Here is a 2,627-nt window from a genome sequence, read left to right as displayed (position 1 = left end):
GGGTTTGAACCACCAACCTTCTGGTTAGCAGTCAAATGCCTTAGGCACTATGCCACCAGGGCTTCTAAAAAAAAAATGACATCAGAGATGCTCATTTGAGGCTTGGTGGTGCTGAGGCCTCCTCAGAGGTCCTTCTGGATGTCCAAGGGTGAACTCAACAGGGACTTGAAGGCTTGGCCAGTTCTCACATGGCAGTGAAGGACTGATGTCTTCAGTGCTGTCTGCTGTGTTGCCTGTGCCTCTGCTGCAGCTGGAAATCTCAGCTTCCGATAGTGTTTCAGGGTGTGGCATCCTGGGCAAGGCTGTTCATTGGGCGGAGGAAGGAGATGCTGAGAGGAGGCAGAGGGTAGACCCTTAAGTCATCACCCAGTCTAACTGGGAACTCTTGGCCTGATAAGGAGGACATGGGTCCTCACCTAGAGTGGCTGGTTGCAAGGCCTCCACAGCAGGTGCCCCGGGAACCAGGCAGTGTGTATGTGCCTGGATTCTGAGCATGTGGATCAAGGGTACAGAAGGGAAATTGGGTGAGTGGCGTTTGTAAACGTGGGAGTCTTCTGCTGGGAAACAGGGTCTGATCCACTGACAGCACTCAGAGATGGTGTGACATGTTGCTTGGTTGGCTCTGAGCATGTGGAGAACTCAGGTCTCACATCAGATGCAAGGGACAGAACCACCATGGTGGATGGTGGAGAAGGTTGAGAAGGCTCAGAGATGTGGCACATGGAGTGGATGGATGGATGATGTCAGGACACCCACAGGTGGCTCTCTTGCAGGACCCTGAGGACTCTCCATCCAGAGAGCCCTGAGCTGTGGGGAGAGAGGCTCTCTAGTTTCTCCACGAGGCTCTGAGGCCATTCCGGTGCCAGTGATGCTACAGAATTGGATCCTGAGTGTGAGAGAGGTTGTTATGCCCCTAAACAAGAAGTCACGGGAGGCAGGTAGCCCTCAGAAGCAACATGGGTACTGTTATAATGAAGGTCATGCTCAGTGGGTCATTGGTGGGGCCTGACCTGCAGAACACTGGAGATGCCAAATGCCACATCCTTGGAGTCAGTAGGTGGACAGCCAGTGAAGGGAGAGGTCAATGTAAACAATGAAATGTTAGCAGGATATCTGGGGTCTGCTGCCTAATAAAAATACCCATCGCCTCTGCAGAGCGTACCTGGAGACTGTGAGGGAGGTAGCCTGGGAACTGAGATCTGGAGAACTGGGCCAGGCCTGCTCATGCTTTGTCCACTGTCCTTCTGGCTCAGAGGGAGAGTGTGACACAGACAGAGCAGCAGGGTTAGTGTCTCACTTCCCCATCTGCCTGTGTCACCATGAGGATCATAACTACTGTCCAATGATTGACAGTAATAGTCGGCCTCATCCTCAGCCTGGGCCCTGCTGATGGTCAGGGTGGCCATGTTCCCCGACTGGGAGCCAGAGCATCAGTCAGGGATCCCTGAGGGCCGGTCAGTATTCTCATAGATGAGCAGCACAGGGGCCTGGCCTGGCTTCTGTTGGTACCAGTGAGCATATGCATCCTCAATGTTATCCCCAGAACAGGTGATGCTGGCCGTCTGTCCCAGGGTCACTGACACTGAGGGGGGTTGAGTCAGCTCAGAGGAGACCACGGAGCCTACAATAAAAAGGAGGAGAACAGTCTAAGGCCAGGGGCTCATTCCCAGAAGGTGTCCCCTGAGGCCACGGCTGGGATGAGGTCAGGGTTTGGGGTGGGCCTGTGGGGTTGAGTCCAAGGGCAGGGCCAGGAAGGTAGCACCTGTGCAGAGAGTGAGGAGGGGGAAAAGGAGAGGGGTCCAGGCCATGCAGATGTCTAATCTCTGGCTCCTGAGGCAGAGCTGGCCAGGGTCCCCAGCCCCTGTTGTCCCCCAGGGGAGGAGAGAGCCTGTATGTAAATAAGACCTGCTCTCATTGGGCCTCAGGAGGCAGCTTGAGATTTGAGAGGAGACAGGACCCAAGATCAGCAGAGAAGAGAGGACCTCCCCTTCAGCACACACCATCAACCCCACCATCTCCTCTTCCCTGAGCCCAAGGAGAGCCTGTCACACTCTCAAAGCCTGCATGGCCTTGTTCTGTGACAAGCTTCATTCTCTCATTCTTTTTTTCTATCTTGTCACATTGCTCCTGTGCCCAGGCTCAACCCAGAAAGGGCTCTTCCTGTACGGGACAAGGCGCCCATCCAGAAGGGGGTCTGGTATCTGATCACCATGTTCTCCATATGAATTCCCTTGAAGTCAGGGGTTTCCACTGCTTTTCTCTCAACTAAATTGAAAAAGTTCCTAATACAGCTGTCACCTGGTTGGGCATTGAAACTAATGTTACACAGTTGACCAGTGTATGATTTTTGGTATTTAACTAGGAAGGAGTCGACACAGTTGAGGGACACTCGTATCACAGCACTCCTGTTCATGAGAACAAGGAACTTTGCTCATTTCTAGAAAAAACCAAAGCAAGGTCAGAACTAAGGTAGAACCCTGCCTCAATCTAGCAGCAAGTGATATCCGTCTATGCCTAAGGGAGCTAAAAAAGCAAAACAAAACAAAGAAACTCATTGTCGTCAAGTCGATTCTGACTCATAACCACCCCTCCTTGGGTTTCCGAAGTTATATCTCCAATGTTGTGTT

At 52.5% G+C, this 2,627-nt stretch overlaps 1 protein-coding gene across 1 annotated transcript in view; it reads right to left on the bottom strand.

Moving 5' to 3' along the window:
• The window catches only part of LOC103213255 (immunoglobulin lambda-1 light chain-like), a 42,548-nt gene extending 40,740 nt beyond the window's left edge, over positions 1-1,808 (bottom strand). The window contains 2 exon segments of the mRNA XM_042783481.1: positions 1,331-1,621; positions 1,763-1,808. Of these exon segments, the coding sequence (XP_042639415.1) occupies positions 1,331-1,621; positions 1,763-1,808 (337 nt within the window).
• Positions 1,809-2,627: the final 819 nt, after the last annotated feature.

The sequence above is a fragment of the Orycteropus afer genome, unplaced genomic scaffold (assembly GCF_000298275.1).
Source record: "Orycteropus afer afer isolate SDZICR_OR568_19922 unplaced genomic scaffold, OryAfe1.0 scaffold01473, whole genome shotgun sequence".
Classification (NCBI taxonomy): Eukaryota; Metazoa; Chordata; class Mammalia; order Tubulidentata; family Orycteropodidae; genus Orycteropus; species Orycteropus afer.
This window is presented reverse-complemented; position numbering and strand designations above follow the sequence as displayed.